The sequence below is a fragment of the Tauraco erythrolophus genome, chromosome 5 (genome assembly GCF_009769465.1).
Source record: "Tauraco erythrolophus isolate bTauEry1 chromosome 5, bTauEry1.pri, whole genome shotgun sequence".
NCBI classification, from domain to species: Eukaryota; Metazoa; Chordata; class Aves; order Musophagiformes; family Musophagidae; genus Tauraco; species Tauraco erythrolophus.
In genome coordinates, this window is record NC_141469.1 from 81,074,701 (window position 1) to 81,093,049 (window position 18,349).

Consider the following 18,349-nt stretch of genomic DNA (forward strand, 5'->3'; position numbering starts at 1 on the left):
CAATTGTTCTTTGTAGCATTAAACTTAATTCTCTGTAAATCTGCTTCTTGAGAAATAACATCCTACAAGATCTCTCAAGCAGCACTATAGTGTTTAAATGCTTTTAGTGTTGTATGAGTGAATTTAAGGAAAATACACTGAATTGTTTGATCGTCCTGAAAGCATTACTCATTGACAGGTGAAGGCAGAAACAGAACGCGGCTTTCTGCTACTAATGCATAATGATTTTATAGTCTGAACTTCTAAAGGTGAGAAGATAATAATTTTGACTGAATTCTACAACATGCAAAGCCGGTTGGGATCACTCGGTCTTCTGCCATGATAGTCTTTTTTGGCAATTTCACTAAAAGATGGCTGGGAGTTGAACTGAAATGGGACTTGCGGTTCAGTTAGTCAATATATTGAATGTGGGTTACTCAGTCTTCAAAATACACCCAAAGTTAACTGTTCCAGCAGCTAAATTTCTGCACTGCCAAACAGTGTGGGTCCCAGCCATCCCTTTTTGAAGCTGGTAGCAGAGATTTTTTTTTTTCCAGAGTGACAAAAAGATCAGCTATTGATTCTTTCCTTGGACCGGTATTTCTCAGAACTGTGCCCTCCTGTGCTCTCACAGGTGAAAAAATCACCTGTGGTTATATCGTGTACTTTATACAGTAGATGAATGGAAGGACTGGCGTTTTTATGTTGTATCGAAATGAAAGGTGGTCAGCTCAAAAGGATCTGGATCAGAAATATAAAGGCCTGTTGACCATGTTCCATAATGTTTTAAAGACATAGCTAGGGTGGATTGTTAAGGTGTGCTGAATTAGGCGTGCGAAAGCCAGGAGCTAAACCAAAACTCTGGTGTCCCTATTTCACTCTTGCACTCCATGCTGCATACCAGAAGCAGCAGCATGTTTTTGTGTCAGTCACACTTCATTCTTGGGTGATTTGTTGTACAGACTGTATATATGTTGTTAAAGTAATTAACTCTTTAGCATCTCAATGTGCTTTATGTATTCTTTCCTCCCCTAATTTACAGTCTATAATTTTAGACAATAAGAAAACATAAGGACAGAAATGAAAAAAAAATGAAAACCTGCAGTTAATTGGGAGTTCTTTGAATGCTATTGGTTGGTTGTATTTCTATGCAGAACCACATGTATGTGCCTACATGCAGTTAGTAGTTTGCTTTCTTTGTATGCACAGTGACCTGACTCTTCTGTTAAGAGAAAAAAAAAAATTACATAGTAAAAGGAAGATAAGTGACACTATTGGTAGCATTACTTCTTTAAAGGAATTTGCAAGATTTTCTGGTTTTTATGCGTATTTCACCTTCTCACTTAAGCGTATTCTGAGACAGCAATTTACCTGCCTGACCAAGATACTGACCTAGTTCATAAATGAAGTAAAAATTACACAAATCCAAATGGAACCTTCATTTAATCAACTATGCTTTAAAGATAAACAACAGAAACCCACCACCACAAAAAAACAAATCCACCCCAAAATACAAACCATAAGCTAAGGTCACAGAGTGGCTGCTGATGTGAGCATTTTCAATTTCATGTGAGCTGTGTGAGGGGATAAATTCATTTGTAGCTGAAGAAAAGCAAATCAACAGCTTTCTGTTCTTTCTAGAGCAGGCGTACAGGGAGTTCTTAGATGCTCAGAATTCCGTTTTGTGCTGTCACAACCTTTGGAAGGTACGCGGGCTAGTCGCTCTAGCAGTTGCAAGGGTCTTGGAAGTCTGAGCACTTTTCTATACTGTGAAGTGAGATTCCGTGGATTGCACAGCTGTTTTCCACCTGCTACACGACTGCAGCTGGAGGAACAGCTAGGGGAAGTGCAACCATGCCATGGTGCGCAACGTCTGCAACTCATGGGGGTGATCCAGGCCCTTCCACACCAGGGTTCCGTGGAAACGGAGCATTAAGTAGAGTGGCTGGCTACGCCGAAAAGAGTAGCTCAGGCCACTGGTTGCCTTTTGCTCCCTCCATTGAGCCATTTCAGAGCTCGTTCCTTTGATTCCTGGTCTTGGGTGGTGAATGAAGGGATTAAGCTGGTGAGCGCAGGCAGGAAAAGCTACAGCGTGGTTTGAAAACCATACTTCAGCTGCCTTCTTTGGAGCTGACCCTTCTGCACCTTTACAGATGAACACACTCCATTTTTATAAACAAATTCCACAGCAACAGCGCTTACTGCTTTACGAGAAACCAATGTACTTTTTTTTTTAATGAGATGTTCATGACGTTTGTTCCGGTTTTATAGGCCTCTGTAATTTCGGAAATGGGGAAAAGGGAGGTGGAAGTCTGAGGCCATATAAAATCTCCTTACTCGAGGGAGCCAATACTGAAAGTTACCTGTTGCAGTGCTGTCACCGCTCCTCCTCCTCCTCCTCCTTCCTCCCGTTCCGCTCCGGTTTCCTGGAGCTCTAAGTCACTTCGCTACACCTGCAAGATCTGTAACCTCATACTGCTCCTACTGCCGACGCTCCACCGCGCCTCTGCCGGGAGCCGAACCCCCCAACTTTTCCGTTCCTGCCGTTAGCGCGCGCGCTGCTCGCCGCGCGTTCCGGTCCCCGCGGGAGCTGCGCGAGCGCCCGGCACCGCTTCGGCCGGGGAGGCGGGGGGGGGGGGAGGGGGGGGGGCGGGAAAGCGGCCGTAGGAAACGCTCCGACGGGCCGCTCTGCCTCATCCTCGGCGGCGCCATCTTTCCTTCCCGCCCCCCCACCTTCTCTCCAGCGGGACCGTTGAGCCGTTAACGGGCGGCGGCGGGAAGTGCGCGCGCGCGCGCGCCCGCTCCGCCCCCACCGGCCGCTCACGGCACCCAGCACCGCCCCGGCGGTCTGAGGACGTGGCCGGGTCGCCGGTGGCCGGAGGGACGGGTTTGTCCTCCCCTCCGTCCGTCTGTCATCCCGCAGTAAGGCCATGGCAGCCGCCGCTCCGCCGAGGCCGCCCGCTCGCCCCTCCCGGCGGCCATGGCGGCTGTCTGCGGGGCGGGCGGGCGCCGCCGTGGGCCGAGCTGCGCCGCTGCTGTGGCTGGTGGTGGCGGCTGCGGGCCGGAGCGGCCCGGAGGTGCACAGCCTGCGGGGGAGCTGGCGGCTGGGCAACGGGAACGGCTCGGTGGTCCTCCAGGGGGAGGTGCCGGGGTGCGTGCACACCGCCCTGCACCGCCGGGGCGTCATCCAGGTACGGTCGGCGGCCGCCCCGGCTCGCCTCGCCTCGCCCGGCCCCTCCGCCCTCGGCAGCGCCCCGGCCGCGGGGCCCCGGCCGGCCGTGCCTGCGGCGCGAGGAGCCCGGTGGGGCCCGGTGCGGCGGCGCCCGAGGAGAAGCCTCGCACCTGCCGTGCCGCTGCGAGGTGGGCAGCCTGCCACGAAGGGGAAAAAACCCCAAAACAGTCCCCCGGGCCCCGTGCGAGATGTCGAGGAGCATGGCGGCAGCCCCCCTCGCCCCGCTCCCCAAACCGCCGCTGTGTCCCGGGAGCTGCCGCAGCCGCTGCAGGTGTCGCTGGCACGGCGGGTGCAGCGGCCGGATTCCGCTTCCCCAGTCCCGCCGGTGGCGGAGGGGCTGGTGGGCGCGGGGTGCTGGCGGAGCAGTCCGAAGTCGGGCCGGGATGCAGGCGCAAGCGGGGCGGGAGGTTCGGTGGTTTCGGCACAGAACCACGGTGCTGACAGCAGTACCGTACCTACAGAAGCATCACGGCATGTAAGTCATGTTTGCCCACAGCAGCACCTCGAAAGAACGAAAAGCTAAACCCAGCCTGCTCCAGTTTGGCTTGATGCAAGAAGTCCAGGTATTTCAGGCATTTTGGTCCATGAAAAATCCCTTTCAACGCTTGCAGAGCACACCAGAACGGTTGAGACTGAACACTCCTGTTCTGCCTAACAACTATATTCTGATACATGAGTATAAAACTATTACGTGTAGAGACTAGTTCCTCCCTTAACACTTTTAAGAAGATTTGCCGCATGTGTTTTCTATGGCCTCTTTTAGTTTTTAGATTGATGACAACATGGTGACCACTATGATGACATTCTATGGTGACCACTTTCTGGGACAGGTGGTCAAAACTGCAGTTGTAGATGGGTACCAAAGTACCCTGATGCCAGCATAAGCTGCTTGTCGCTCAGACCTGACAAGAAACATGGCACTAACTGGGTCATAGTGAAAATAAGATACCTTTTTAAAAGGAAATATGTGGAAAGTGAAATGTCTACCTGGAACAAGGAAAAGAAGTAAAACAGTGAAGTTAACAAAATAATCTATAAAACTCATAAATACACTTCTGTACTAGAAAATGTGAAGCACTGTCCTACGTTGTCTGAGTATATCAGACGTATCCATATATTGTATTTATTGTGGGTGAAATGTTGCATTTCTTGTACAGCATTTATTTTAAAAATACATTCTGGATGCATGCATTTTGTATTTTCTGTTCTTTAATTTTTATTCTTCAGATTATTGTCCTGCTCTGTTCTGACTAACCTTAGGGAGGTATAAGGAGAAAATAATGCCACTTCAGGCAGGATAATTTTAATATTACTCTGTTTTGACATAGATCGGGAATCCCAGTACTAATAATAGATTCCAAAGAGTGTCATTGCCAGATAAAATAGTCAATGTTGGAAAAGTAAATACACTAAGAAGGGATAAACTGAGCCACGACGGTCTCTTGTTTCAACATCTGTGTGCCAAGTGACATGACATTTTGAACATGCACAGTTAAGGTTTTAAAACGGCTTTTCTGGAGTTTTAAAAAGGGCAGTGAGTGGGTGGACTATGTATAGAGGACCAGTGAAGAGAACTGTGCCAGTTTCTCTCATGCAAAAGTGCATAAGATAAACCAGACGTCTCAGATGTTCTGCTGTGCTGGGAGGTGTTGCTGTGAGTGTTGAATAATTGTTCAGCAGAAACTGGGACCAGTGCACTGACTCAGACGAGATAATGACGTCGTGAAAGACTCACATTAAGTACTCTCACCAAGTGACAAAATGTGATGCTAATGTAGCTGCACTGCTGTAAACTGACTTGTAATTTTACTAATTTTAAGCAGCAGTGTAATGTTTGGAAATGAGGCTGCAATCATGAACTCTTCTGTGCCCGGGCAGAATGCCGAGCCTGGCACAGAGGTTTGGTCAGCCTGCTGGCCAGCAGCGTGGGCCTTGCTAATGGGTGGATGGGTGCTTGTCTAATTAAATGGATGGTGGCTGGTTGCGGTCACTTAGAACGTGTTTAGGTGAATACAAGTAGGAACTTGCCCCAGACACGTGCTGATATGGCTGGGCAGGAACCCACGGTAGTCTGGAAGCTGTTGCTAAATTGTTGGTGTTAGAATGAGTGCGTTCTGCCCAGGAGCTGAGTTAGCTGAAATACTTCACTGGTGTGGTTGCTCGACCTCTGGACTGGGCCTGGCTGGCATCTGGCTAGTTCCAAGCTCAGAATGAGCTGTTTTGTTTCTATGTGTAGGTGTGTGTGGGTAACTTCAGATCAATTTTAACTCATTCTTACTCAGTTTGCCAAATCCCAGTTTACAGAAAGAAGCGTTCATGCAAGTATTTGCACCAGGATAACTAAATTCTTTCAAAATCACATTTTTGTTTAAAAGATAGGATGGAGAGCATACCAAAATACGGGAGCAGCCTTAGTAGATTTCAGATCCATCACAGATAGTGTTAAATGTAGTCAGTCTCAGCCACCAGTCTAGTCAGTCTTAGCGTTCTCGTAAGACCCCACCTGGAATACTGCGTTCAGCTCTGGAGTCCCCAGCACAAGAAGGACATGGAGCTGCTGGAGCAGATCCAGAGGAGGCCACAAAGATGATCCGAGGGCTGGAGCACCTCTGCTATGAAGACAGGCTGAGAGAGTTGGGGCCGTTCAGCCTGGAGAAGAGAAGGCTCCGGGGTGATTTTATTGCAGCCTTCCAGTACTTAAAGGGGGCCTACAGGAAAGCTGGAGAGGGACATTTTACAAGGGCATGGAGTGATAGGACAAGGGGAGATGGCTTTAAACTGAAAGAGGGTAGATTTAGGTTGGATATAAGGAAGAAATTTTTCCCTCTGAGGGTGGTGAGGCACTGGCACAGGTTGCCCAGAGAAGTTGTGGATGCCCCATCCCTGGAAGTGTTCAAGGCCAGATTGGATGAGGCTTTGGGCAACCTGGTGTAGTGGAGGGTTTCTCTGCCCATGGCAGGGGGGTTGGAACTAGATGATCTTTGAGGTCCCTTCCAACCCAAACCATTCTGTGATTCTATGATTCTCAGTCAGTCTAGTCAGTCTTAGCATTCTGCGAAGCAGCAAACCTGGGTTGTTTGGATGGAGTCAGTGACACAATTCTTTACTGCAATGTGTGGCTTCATGCTGCAAACTGTGGCTGAGCTGTTTGTCCTGTTTGTGTTTTGTTCTTTCTTCATTGCAGTGAAAATGCTTATGACCAAATGTTTTCAAGTGCAGCTGCCTAAAATCATATTTGTATATTCCTATTTATAGAAAAGCATGCACACAGCCTGCATTTTAGAGGCACAGAGCACTGGTTGCTCTGTTTCTTCAGTGCTCATTATTTCTGGAAATCAGTCCTTTTTGGGGTTGTGTCAAGTGTAGAATTAGGAGTTGTATCATAGTTGTCTAAATACAAAAGCTTTGATCTTGAGTATTTTTTTCATTTGCTCCTTTTGCTCCTTGCCACGGAGTGTTGGATTTTTATTCATCCCACTGAAAATGTCACTAGACCAGCAATCCAAAAGCTTCCTGCTTGTAATCAAAAGTGAAGACTGGTCTGAAAAGCTGTACCAGGAAATAGGAGAACAAAGCTGGTGGGAACTAAATTATTCTGGACAGCAAGACCCATATGTTCAGCGACCTAGTGAAATCTAGGTGCTGTTTTTCTGTGTGATTTGCAAACAGAAAATAGCACTGCATCCTTTGCTTCTGTATCCTTGGGAATTTTTCATGGGTTAGCAACCAAAACAGAAATTTAAATCAAAATCTGGGAGGGCCCACTCCAACAGTGTAGCTTAGTGGGTATCTCAAATGAAGGGAAGGAGGGCAGCAAGAATAAGCTGCTGGATAGTAAGCTTGCAGATTGTGGCTTAGATGGCAAGAGTAGGCTGCAAGCAACTTATTTGTCACTGTGTGGTTCATTTCAAATTTAGGTCGATGCACAAACTGTTTTTGCCCAGGGACTCTCTAGCTGATTGCATGTCTGTGGCCTTACTTTAATCTGCTGCGCAGGCTGTACGTTTGAATTGAAAGACGTGTCTCCGACACTGAGGGTTCGCTGCTCATCTCTCTGGATCCTCTTAGCATTCGTTCTACAGATGTCTTTACTCTTTGGCTTATGAAATATACATTGGATGAACACATCTTTCTGAATGCGCCAAATGCACATCTCTTAGAAAATGCTCTTGGGGAAGATACTTTTGAGTTTCCTACTGAAGTATTATTTTCTTCCATGTCCAACCAACGTAGCTGAAATGCTGGATTCGCTGTGATAGAAGTTCTAAGGGCAGGAGATAGCATCAGAGTATGTGTTCAGCTGGGTTGTTTTAATAACATTTCCGTAGGACTGCCCCATAGCTTTACTATTTACATGTAAAGTTTAAAAAAGACGTGAGAAATGTACATAAACAAGGGTAATAGTCACTTGAATGATGTTAGTGTAAAGCTGAGGCATAAGCACAGACGTTTTACAAACTTGCAGCAAATCTATTGCTAACCCTACATCTTTTGAAAAAGAAGATTTGCAGAAACCATTTTGTCTGAAGATTTAGTTTTTAGCTGCTGCCAGCGTAGTACTTTCTTTCAGGTACAGTTCTAATAAGCAAACTGTATCAGCAGGTAACTTGTGCATTAATTTGTGCTAGAAATAGTCGTCCTCTGGCATGTACTGTCTGCGTACTGCATGATGCCATTTCTGCAGGCAGGTGACTCCTACAAAATTTCAGTTCTGATGAATATGGCTGTTGTAGCTGGATTTTCTCATCTGCCAGCCGTTCGCATCCATATAGAAAGGCTATTTTGTCTTATTAGCTGTCATTTTGAGTTATAAAGAACTATTGGGGGGGGTCTGCAACTGTGATGCTAATGCAGGGGCTGGCTAACACCGCAGTTTCTGCTCCGTTGTACAACAAGACCATGCACTTGTCCAAGTGTTCTTGGTCATACCTGGATATTAAAATATATTACAAGAGAAAGAAGCTTATGTATCTCAAGTGATACTTCTGCAGTTCTGTAAAGCAGTGTGTATTTTTTGTAGCTTGTTCTGCATTTGCATAAAATATGTTTGTTGAGTGTTTTCAGACTCTTCATCGTATCTTTGATTTTTCAGAGCAAGCCAGGTAACACTTGCATTGGGTATCGTATGGCTCTGACAGGTTAACTGGCATTCATTGATGAAATAGTTGATTAATAGAAATATATTCTTTTCCATTAAAACATGTGCTCTGCTGAGTTGTGTGAACATAAGTGGAAGCATTCAAAAGCCTTAGTGAAATTTACGATGAATACTAAAGGACACTTAAGTTTCTCTTTCGAAAGCTTGTGAAGCTAAAATAGATAAAAGTGATATTAGCCTTTTAAATACATCAGAGTATTCAAAGAATATTAAGCAATGGGTATTAATGTCTTGTTAATTAACTCTTTAGTAGTGTTTCGCTCAGTGTTCAGCTGTAACACGTCTTGAGCATAAGGTGACGTTGTTTACTTCTTTGTTAGAGTAACTACTGAACATGAATCACTTTAGGATGAACTTCCAAAACTAGTGGTCCAAGAATACAGTCCATTCATCACTCCTGTTAGTTCAGCTGGACTTCAAGCTGTAAATATGTGAAACTGGGCTTGCTGAAATTCATATAAATGTCCTGCCTGCTATTGCTTGAGATACCAAGGAGTGCGTGAATATAGATAAATATCATAACTATTTAGCTTCCAGTCTGAAGTTGGCAATAGCAAAATCATTAAACTGTAAATCATGAAACATCACTTGCAAGTTTTATTTTGGTGGACATATACATCAGCATATATGCATCAGCAGGATTTGCTTATGGTGTATTGTACATTATAAAATATCAGTAGAGGTGATTTGTGAGAGAAGAGCTTGCAAGGCAGCTTCAGATTAGATCATAACAAAAGCAGGGAAAGGCAAAGGAATCCGTTTTTTGTTCCCTTTCATTTCATCACACACTGATCTTCCACCTGGGTCCAGCCGACTGGCTCATGCCATTCAGGTGTTTGCGCCGAGCTGCCCTGGACCCCGGGCTGCGCGGGGCTGGGGCACGCCTGGCACAGCTCGCTTGAGCTTTGAGCCCCACTTCTGATGTGTGTCCCATCATTTCCTGCTTAGCAGGAGAAGCTCTTAGCTTATATGACTGCAGCTTTTCAATATCCCTTGAAAATCATTACAAGGAGTAGCTTCTGTCTAGGCGCTTGGCAGTGCCTTCAGTTCAGTGCTGCCAGTGCTTTTGAAGTCCTGCTGGTGTCCTGTTATCCAAACTGGAAATTGCTTCCTTTTGATGCTCCGTAGCAGGGCTTTTTACTTCATCTTAGCAGGCGATTTGCTGCTTGCTTACAGCGTTGAAGTTGGGAGCAGAGAACAAACAGGCAGGGAGCTGGAGTGGTTCAGAATTTTTCCCCGAATTGCAGGGAGCAGGGAAATGCAAGGCTGTCACCTTTGGTGGGATCTAAAAATAGCTGTCGTTGACTCCACCCCTCTATGACTTTATTCCAGGAACATGTTGAGCTAATGAAGGTGAAGTATATTTAATACACGTGCAGTCTATTTCCTACCGTCTTTCAAATTCTCCCAGTGCCCTTAGGAGTTTTAAATTTGTCTTTTTTTTTTTTTTTTTAAATCCAGTTTTCTAAAATAAGCCTTTAATTTTAGTGTGAGCTGATTTAATGTGGTATAAAATTCTGTTTCACATAAAGCCAAACAATTTGACTTCTATAGCTACGTCTTCCAGCCCTCAAAACAGTTGCATTTAATAATGAAAATGTCAATAATCTCACAAGTGTATTGGAGAAGTCAATTTCCTTTCTTACAGGACTTTTTGTAGTCAGGCATTTTTCCTGAACCTTGAGAATTGCCTTAAAAGCATTGCTTGAACATCGCCACATGACTGATTTTACAACAAGCAACATGTGTTACGCTTAAAATGACTAACCAGTATTAGCATTTAACAGCTTTTCTGTGTGATACATAAACTGTTTTACTAGTTGTGTAGCAATGATATCAGTAAGCTGCTAAGTTTTATATAAAGGTACCCAGAACCTAGCTCCTAGCTTCCCATCTAAAAAGGTGGATGCCTATAAGGAAAAACGAGTCAGAAGGGCCTAATTAGCACCTGCTATAACACATATTTTAGCAGTCAACGCATTAATTGACATTTGAAGGCTTTAGACTAAATTGTGGGAGAAACAGTGCAGGTTTCTTTTATGCAGGGTCTTGATCTTCGATGAGGCACTGATGTCAACTGTTTGACCACTAACCAGATTGGTTTGGGCTTCACAGCCTCTTGTCGATAGTGCATTTGCAACTGGCATCTTATGCCTTCTGTTAAATATTTCACACGTGCAAGTGGCAATGATTGAAATTGAACAGGCACATTTTCCAAAGCATAACCTAAAATAAAATAGTGTCTACTGTTAAAGCAAGACAGTTGTTAAAAATGGGCTTTTTTAAGGACATACTGTGGGTTTTCCTGGTCTCTGACATTTGACGCTTGCCGTTTGTTGTCTCAAGACAATAATTGTAGTGGAGTTTCTTTTATGAGCCTGAATTTTACCTTTTCATATGCATTTCTTAGCCTTAAATTTTGCATCTTATTAAAAGTCTGAGATATATTACCCAAAACATTTTGCATAGAAAAGTATATGGTATGGACATCTTAAAATTCGGTATTGTTCTGGTAAAGTTATGATTACTTAACTTTTAGAGAATACACTGTTTTACCAAAACAGAGGTCACAGTTTTACTAAGGTGACAAGACCTTTCCTTCTTGGCTCTTATTCCCTTGTAGTAAGAAATTTGATTGATAGAGCATGGTGTGTGGGGGCAAGGTGACAACTTTTCCTCTGTATGAGCTCAAGGAATGACATTTATATTGCTGTCGGACTCCAGAAGGGATTATACTGCTGAGAGCAGTCACTTAGATGTTATGATTTTGCTCTGCTCTAGGTTTGTGTTCATATTACAGAGACTGACCTTATTAGTTGTAAAATAAATGTGAGATATGAAACAATGTCTTTCAGAAGATTTCAGATCCAGAAGTGTCATTGCAAGATCATGGAGCAGATCCTCCTGACGACTATGCTAAGGCACATAGAAAATAAGGAGGTGATTGATGACAGCCAACATGGCTTCACTAAGGGCAAATCCTGCCTGACTAATGCACCCGAGAGTCCTGAGAGAGCTGGCGGATGTCATTGCCAAACCCCTGTCCATTATCTTTGGGCAGTCTTGGCTCACTGGGGAAGTTCCGCTGGACTGGAGGCTGGCGGATGTTACCCCCATTTACAAAAAAGGGCGGAAGGAGGATCCAGGGAACTACAGGCCTGTCAGTCTGACCTCGGTGACGGGCAAAGTCATGGAACAGGTTATCTTGAGTGCTATTAATGAGCACTTAGAGGTTAACCGGGTGATCAGGCCCAGTCAACATGGGTTTATGAAAGCCAGGTCTTGCCAATCAAACCTGATCACCTTCTATGACAGGGTGACCCGCCTGGTTGACGAGGGAAGGGCTGTGGATGTAGTTTTCCTGGACCTCAGTAAAGCCTTTGATACAGTTTCTCATAGTGTTCTGGTGGAGAAACTGGTAACTGCTGGCCTGGATAGGCACACCCTCCTTTGGGTTAAAAACTGGCTGGATGGCCGGGCCCAAAGAGTGGTGGTAAATGGGGCTAAATCCGGCTGGAGGCCGGTCACCAGTGGGGTTCCCCAGGGCTCAGTGCTGGGTCCAGTTCTGTTTAACATCTTTATCAATGACCTGGATGAGGGGATTGAACGTACCCTCAGTAAATTTGCGGACGACACCAAGCTGGGAGGCTGTGTCGATCTGCTCGAGGGTAGGGAGGCCCTTCAGAGGGATTTGAACAGACTGGATCGTTGGGCTGAGGCCAATGGCATGAGCTTTAATAAGGCCAAGTGCAGAGTCCTTCACTTGGGGTATAAAAACCCCAAGCATCGCTATAGGCTCAGGGAAGAGTGGAGAAGGACCTGGAGGTGTTGGTTGACTACCGGCTTGATATGAGCCAGCGGTGTGCCCAGGTGGTCAAAAAGGCCAATGGGATGTTGCTTCTTCTTCTCATTCTCCTTCCCTCCAAATATAACAATTTCATTCTGCCTTACCACATCAAGACTAGTTGACAAGAAACAACTGGAATATTTGCAATTATTTTAACTGTAGAAATTTGTTCACTGCTGTCCCTAGAGGCTTAAAATGCTGTTTCTTTGCCTCTTAAAATCCTATTAGTCTTACTTTCTCCATCTTTATGAGGGTGATCATTTTTCTGTTCCTCTCATTAAGTCACAAGCTGTCTTGATTTTTTTTTTAATTTCCAGCCCAGTAATTTGTGTAAAAACAAATCCTGCTCCATCTAGTTTGAGTATGAATGATTATAGCAAACAGATTTTGATCTATATAAGTAAATTCAAATATTACCAAAACTTTGCTTCCACATAGTATTTCAAAGGTGAAAAGGAATGTCAGGACTAACTAAATAATGTGGATTTTGCGTTTGCAGACTGAAATAAGAAGTGCTTATCTAAGGGATATTATGATGCATTTCATCTACTAACACTAAATAAGTCTTGTAATTTTCTGGTTTTTTTGGTCGGTTATCAGGATCCGTACTACAGATTTAATGACATGATGTACAGATGGATCTCATTGGATAACTGGACTTACAGCAGGACATTCAAAACTCCTTTTGACATCAGGTATGCAGTAAAGATGTGTCTAAAATAGTTCTGTGCCATCTTTTGTGCAGACTTGCGAGTTAATCCATCAGCTCAAAATCTGCTTAATACTTTTGTATCTGATAAAACAAATTATGCAATAATGCGCAGCTGCAAAGCTGTTACTAAAGAACACTTCAGTAGTTGCTTTTTCCTTTTTTTTGAATTGTTCAAAATTACTTATGAGTTGCCAACTGAGGAGGGATAATACTTGGGCTAATTGGAAGCTAGCCCGTCTGATATCTGGTGGGTATGTGAACATGCTGTGTTGCAGACTTGAGCAACTTCAGCTGTCATCTCAATTTGACTATTTAAAGATATAATGTGGCCACACTAAGTCAGATGTTTTTGGAGGTAGTTGAGGAGACTACTGCTAAAGATAACAAGTGACATACATTTTTATGTTGTCTGTCTTCTGTGTGTTAACTCTAGGTATTCTAACAGGTTTTTACGTGTATGTTATCTTCTGTAGAAAGTGGCAGAAGGTCAATTTGGTTTTCGAGGGAGTAGATACAGTAGCACAGATCCTGATGAACAATATCACTCTTGGGAGAACAGACAACATGTTCAACAGATATGTAAGTAATGTGTTTATTTCTGAAGGTGCTTCTGTTTTTTTCTTCAAAGCCCTTTTGTGCTGAGCACTTCCCGTGCATTCAAGTACACATAAAAATAGGTGCTTGAACACAGAAAGTGTTGACCTGAGGACTGCATGTGTAATCAGGTAACTTTTAGAAGGAGAAGTGTACTTTTCAGTGGCAACAGGGTCAGATCTAGAGGTGAATGTGTCTTGTTCTTAACGAGTGGACCCATGCAAGAGGATCAATTCAGCTAATAATATAAGTCTTGTTTCTTGGGATCTGTCACAGCTCCGAGAAAACGTAAGCTTAAATCTGTTTTATTAGCTGTAAATCTCCTTACTAATTGGTATTAGAGTGGTTTACATGTGAATACTGAAATGAAAATGCACGTGCTGCAAAGCCTTTGTAATGTTTCCGTGCTTTTTTTATATATTGGTTTCGATTTTTAATATTGGGCTTTTGATAACATGGTGTTGCATTTTTGTGCTTAGCCTATGTGAGCATGAGAGTACTCATCATGGAATGAACTTTAGAGTGGCAAAAACATTCAAACTAATTTTATGGCTTTAAAATATAAAATTATTCTGGGTTTTAGCATAAGGGATAATTCTTGCTTTTCTCTTAAAAGAATCAAAAAAGGAAAAGTTACAGGAAGAATGTTAGTGGAATAACTGAATTACAAAGGAAATCTGTTGTCTTCATATCTCAGCATTTACCATTGTGGCAGGTCTTATTGCAGAGATACTGGCCCGAGATGTGAGAGCTAGATTCTGCCACCTGGGTCTGTATGACCTGGGATAAATCACTTAGTTTCTCTGTGACTTAGTTTTACCATCAGTGAAATAAGAAATTTCATAGAGCTTTTATGAAATTGTAATTATTTACTATTTGGAGAGTATCTAAAGAATCGCCAGTAGCAGGGTCTGTAGAACTGGGAATTGCCTTTATTTCTGCAACTCCATTCTGTCTCAGATTTTAACAGTTCATGAAACGGCCTTCACTGTAAAACCAGAGTGTGTGGCATTAGATTGAGTCTAGATTACTGTGACCCAGACTTCTGCTTTGTTCACCTGTTCCACGTGGCAACAACTTTGCAGACAGGACTCTCTGAAGGCTCTGTACGGGGGATGCTCTTTGTTTTGTAATTTTCTGCTGTGTGCTACAGACGTAAGTGATGCTAGCTGGGCTGCTCACAAGTTGGAAAAAATTGTTGCAAATGAACACTGTGGGTATTAGCCGTTGGAACCATCTTATCTTGATAGCACAGGATAATTCTGAAACTGAACATTTATCCTTCTGTCCAGCCACACTGAAGGGGATTTTGTGTCCCGGTGAGCAAGCCCCCAGATCCTTTATCGGTACATTTTGAGGATGAGAGGGCAGGTGGCACGAAATACAGCTTTGCAGCATTCACACAAAAGGCAGCTCGGTGCTTTGCGGTGGATAACCTGGCAGCACCGTGTGAGCTGGAAGGACTCCTGCATAGACCAGCTTTCTCAGTTGGAACAAGGTGTTTTTCTGAAGATGCAGATGAGTTCCGAATGAGGGAGGAGGGTAAAAATTCTGTTGCCGTCCTTATCCTTCAAGCACTTCTGTGTGCAAGCAGAGTGCTGCAGCCTGCAGTGGGGACTCAGTGTGGGGAAAGTGGTTTTCCCAGAAACATCTCCTTGTATCTAGAATGTTATTGATATTTTCTTTTTTCAGCTTAAGAGGTGGCTTTTCTTTTCCTTCACAACCAGAGCCTGTTGAGACTGTACTTCAAATGCCTTTGAATAATATATGTATGGTATTAAAATCTCAATGTAACAGTGATTATAAATCTCATAAATAAATGTCAGCACTGTAATGATTTTGTTCTGTTTTCTTGACCTAGAGCTTTGAGATTACCAGTGTGATCAAGGAGGTGAATTTTGTCGAAGTCCGTTTCCTATCAGCCGTTTCATATGCAGCAGAGCAGAGCAGATGTCACAAAGCATACAGCATCCCCCCAGCCTGCCCTCCACCTGTGCAGAAAGGAGAGTGCCATGCTAATTTCATCAGAAAGGTAGGGGCAGAATTGTCTGTCTCTGGCTTCAGGCTTGGAAAGAGGAATGCACCACGTGCTGTTCTTACAGATGTATTCCGAAACCTGCAATGTCATTTTATACGTGGAGCATATTTTTCATTGCAGCTTCCTTGTCCTGCACTGTGCTCTGCCTCCCCTCCCCCGAAACCTGTAATCTAGCATGTCAATAATACAGGAGGCATAAGAAGGCCAGGCTTCATATCTAGGTGATAAGAATATTTAAAAAGCTGTTTTCATCAAGGAGCCAGCAAGGAGACTTGCTGCTAAGAGAGCAGGATAGCACTGGGAAATGTGTAATGATTATGTTTGGATCCACTGGGTGAGTTTAGCAGTGCATGCTGACAATAGAGTTCACACTTGCAAATACCAGCGTAGATTGCCAAGGCTGTAAAAATCTCAGCCAAGCAGCTTTGTGAGTGTTTGCTGTTGCTCATGTGCTGTCCTGGTTTATACTGGGCAGCTCTCGTGTGTCCCGAGAAGTGTTACCTAACAGAGCACCCGATCTCATCTTGGTACGGTGTTGTGAAGTGTCACTTACAAGGACATGTTCAGTGAAACCAACAATGTAATATGTGCAATGAACGAAGCTCAGAAACTCGGATTTAAGGCATGGCTTCATTGCTGGTAAAAGTTACTCAAGACAAACTATCATTCTGCAGCAGCTAGAGTCAATGGCTAAGTGATCTTACTTTGGAATTTCTCCTTTTGGGTGTTTTTGAGTGTTTGTCTCCACTTAAATGCTCTTCTTGTTAATTTTTAAAAATCTTTTTCGATAAAGTTCTTTTAGACTCTCCTCAAAAAAATGACCGGGATCCTGTGAATCTAAACCTGGATGTGATTTCCTTTAAAATTTGTTAATGGAAAGATGGACTCCATGTTGTCCTGGGGAGATCCTTCAGGATTAAGATGTTGTCTTTATTACTACTTGCTGCTACTTTTATTTTCACTACATTTTACGAAGTTGATTAATTCTTCTGAGTCCACTGTGTTTCTTAGAAATCAGTACAGGGAGGAGTTTGGAAGGAAAAGGCACTTAAACAGCTGTAGTCTTAATTGTAGAGAAAAAACGGCCCAGAATGATTTTATGCTTTACTGAACTATACCTGTGCATTTGTAAGAAAAGTACCCTAATGCTTTTCCTCAAAGGAGTCGTTTGACTGTACTTGGAAGCTGCTCCAGACATTTCCAGAAGCATTTTTAGTTCCAACTATATGGCAACAACAGCAGTGACACCACATTTAAAAGTAAACAAACATACTAGGACATTGCTAAAGTAAGCTGGCTGCTTGCCATCTTGAAGCAATGGAGGGCTGTTTACATGTTTAAGGTTCAGGATGAAGTGCAGGAGACGTGTCTAAACCTTAGTAGGATTTTGTGGCAAAACGCAAGCCTTTCACTGGTGATACGCTTTGGTGACACAAGCGTGTCGTTCTTGTGACATCCTATTTCTGATTGCGGTCTCTGCAGTGTGCGCAGTGAAACCTGACAATCTGTCAGGGCTTCGTTTGTTTGGTTTTTATAAAGGGAAAATTACTTTCAGTCTGACTTGTTTTCTAAGAATGTGTCATCCCTGTTTTCACTCTTGAAATAGGTGCAGTGCTTGCTTCCTGGAAGGCTCTTTTGCAACTCGATAGGCAGGCGGGCTGACTGCAGCCATGCAAGGGATGGGCCAGGCTTGTGCAATGTGCTTTGCCAAAATTAGTATGCCTCGGCTGTAAGTTATTAGTCTCTAAATTTAGGACTGTAGGTCACTGTACAAGACTTTGAGGAGATCTATTGTATTTGCTGTAGGAGCTGGGGCTGTGTGAGGCTTGGAGGGCAGCTGAATAGATGTCTTCAAGGGATTTGTTAACTAGAGGTCTGAGCAGGTTTGAAAACAGCTAAATGGAAAGCAGGGTAGGTACTTCCCTGCCTGACCAGCATTTTATAGTTCTGACAGTTATTCTGGTGTTAGATCCAGAACTAAGCTATTTTTAAACCATGTTTTTGTTCCCTTTGTTTTTGTAGAAGAGAACCATAAAAAGGGGAGAAACAGTGAACATGACTGAACTACACAATGCAGCAGACATACGCGTCTCTTTCCTTGTACTAATCTGTGGTGGTACAACAAAAAATAGGGGATAAAGTATTTCAGATATACCCATGATTTTTAGTTTGATATTGTCCTTTTAGAATACTTTAACATTTGTAACCATCGGGTTTTTGCTTAGCTTGTCTTTTAGGTATACAATTAAATACTGACATTACAAATTAAGATAATTCAGAGCTGAATTGAGAGTAACCTGCTGGCTTGTTTTTTTGATCTTTACTGTTTTTTTTTTTTTTTGAAGTGGTATGCTGGGTGGTGTTTTGCTCTCTCACTAATATAAAATTTTGCTATACATGGATGTTTAATACAAAATTGTATTTTTTATATAACAGGTAGTAGCAGCAGCATTCTGGTCAAGAAATAAGAGAAAAATACTGTAAGCTCTTCTGGGTTTGTGGAAATTGGAAAAATTATTTCAGTGCATGGCACTATTTTATTTCTATATAGCAAATAATTTTTATTTCTGGCACAGCATCAATGTCTGTGGGAAAATAGGCAATTGTAACATACTCATTCCATATTCCAGGAGCAGTGTTCATTTAGTTGGGACTGGGGACCTTCTTTTCCCACTCAAGGAATCTGGAAAGATGTTAGGATTGAGGCCTATAACCATTATCGCCTGATTTACTTTTCTTTAACTTCTTACTTTGGTAAGTCATGTTACTACTTTTTATTGTTGTTTCAC

General features: G+C 43.4%; 1 protein-coding gene across 1 annotated transcript in view; it reads left to right on the plus strand.

Annotated features, from left to right (window-relative positions):
- Positions 1-2,909: 2,909 nt before the first annotated feature.
- Positions 2,910-18,349, plus strand: part of MANBA (mannosidase beta) — a 51,466-nt gene continuing 36,026 nt past the window's right edge. Inside the window, exons 1-5 of the mRNA XM_086612513.1 lie at positions 2,910-3,170; positions 12,817-12,911; positions 13,402-13,507; positions 15,384-15,554; positions 18,191-18,314. Coding sequence (XP_086468639.1) covers positions 2,910-3,170; positions 12,817-12,911; positions 13,402-13,507; positions 15,384-15,554; positions 18,191-18,314 — 757 coding nt within the window. The remainder of the gene's footprint in view (positions 3,171-12,816; positions 12,912-13,401; positions 13,508-15,383; positions 15,555-18,190; positions 18,315-18,349) is intronic.